The sequence below is a fragment of the Pygoscelis adeliae genome, unplaced genomic scaffold (genome assembly GCF_000699105.1).
Source record: "Pygoscelis adeliae isolate BGI_AS28 unplaced genomic scaffold, ASM69910v1 Scaffold404, whole genome shotgun sequence".
NCBI lineage: Eukaryota > Metazoa > Chordata > Aves > Sphenisciformes > Spheniscidae > Pygoscelis > Pygoscelis adeliae.
In genome coordinates this window covers 15,199-16,231 of record NW_008824598.1, presented here as the reverse complement: position 1 = coordinate 16,231, position 1,033 = coordinate 15,199, and the positions used below count along the sequence as shown (strand labels likewise).

The window sequence follows — 1,033 nt, the reverse complement described above, 5'->3', positions numbered from 1 at the left end:
CCTGCGGACGCCCCTTCCCTCCCGGGCCTGGCGCGTGCCGTGCCCCCACGCCCACCCTTACTCCTCCACCTCCCCACCAGGAGCAGCCCAGGGGGAGGAGAAGAGCCTGGGGGCCAGCGCGCAGTCAGCCACACTGAGCAACCTGCGCCCTGATACTGAGTACGTGGTGATGCTCCGACCCCGCTACGTGCAGCAGCCCGCTGTCCCCGCCACCCTCACCGCCCGGACACGTAAGCCCCATGCCTGGACCTGGGCTCAGCCGGGGACAGGGATGAGTTCCCAGCACAGGGATGTCCCTCCAGTCACCATGCCCCATGGGGATGGGGCTGCCTGGCCCATTGCTGCCTGGGGGGCCCAGAATGGGGATGCGGGTGAGCACGACTACAAAGTGATGCTCTGAGCCCCACAAAGTGCTCCCTGAGGGGATGCAGCACTGTGTGCTCTCCCAACTCCTTCGTAGCCTTATGGGAGTGTTTCCGCTGGAGCTTTCCCCACGTGACATAAAAATGTCAACCGAAAAAATGCAGGGTTTCTTTTATAAATTCAAGCACCATGCTCTTTGAGAAGAAAACATGGTTTCCGTGAGGGTGGTGGAAAGCATTGCCAGGCAGGAGCGGGGGTGAGGCCCCGGGGCAACACCTTTACAAACCTCAAATTTTGGCAAACCAATTCGTTCAGCTGCCCCAGGCAGCCTTAACCCGCAGTAAGTATTTAAGGCATTAAGAGGAAGGCGTTTGAGCTCCAGTTTGCTGGGGTGCTTTGAAGGAGCTGCCCAGGCGTGGGCTGCATTTGGTGACCTCAGTGCAGTTCAGCATCCATGAGCAGGGGCAAGGGGGGCTTCCCCCCCACAGAGCAGGCAGGTTTGCAGGTGAAGGTGCTTCCCGCTGCCCCCTGCCCCGCTCTCGCATAGGGGATGCGATGGGCACCTCTCACCTGCAGGGCGCCTGGTGGGCGTGCAGCACTTGGCCATCCACAACATCTCGGCGCAGAGCATGCTGCTGGCCTGGCAGCCTGTTGGCGGTGCCACCGGCTA

The 1,033-nt window shown here is 61.7% G+C and overlaps 1 protein-coding gene across 1 annotated transcript in view; it reads left to right on the top strand.

The window, feature by feature from the left end:
- The window catches only part of LOC103915490 (collagen alpha-1(VII) chain-like), a gene marked incomplete at its 3' end in the record, with an annotated part of 18,655 nt that overhangs the window by 2,511 nt on the left and 15,111 nt on the right, over positions 1–1,033 (top strand). Inside the window, exon 6 of the mRNA XM_009322324.1 lies at positions 81–230. Coding sequence (XP_009320599.1) covers positions 81–230 — 150 coding nt within the window. The remainder of the gene's footprint in view (positions 1–80; positions 231–1,033) is intronic.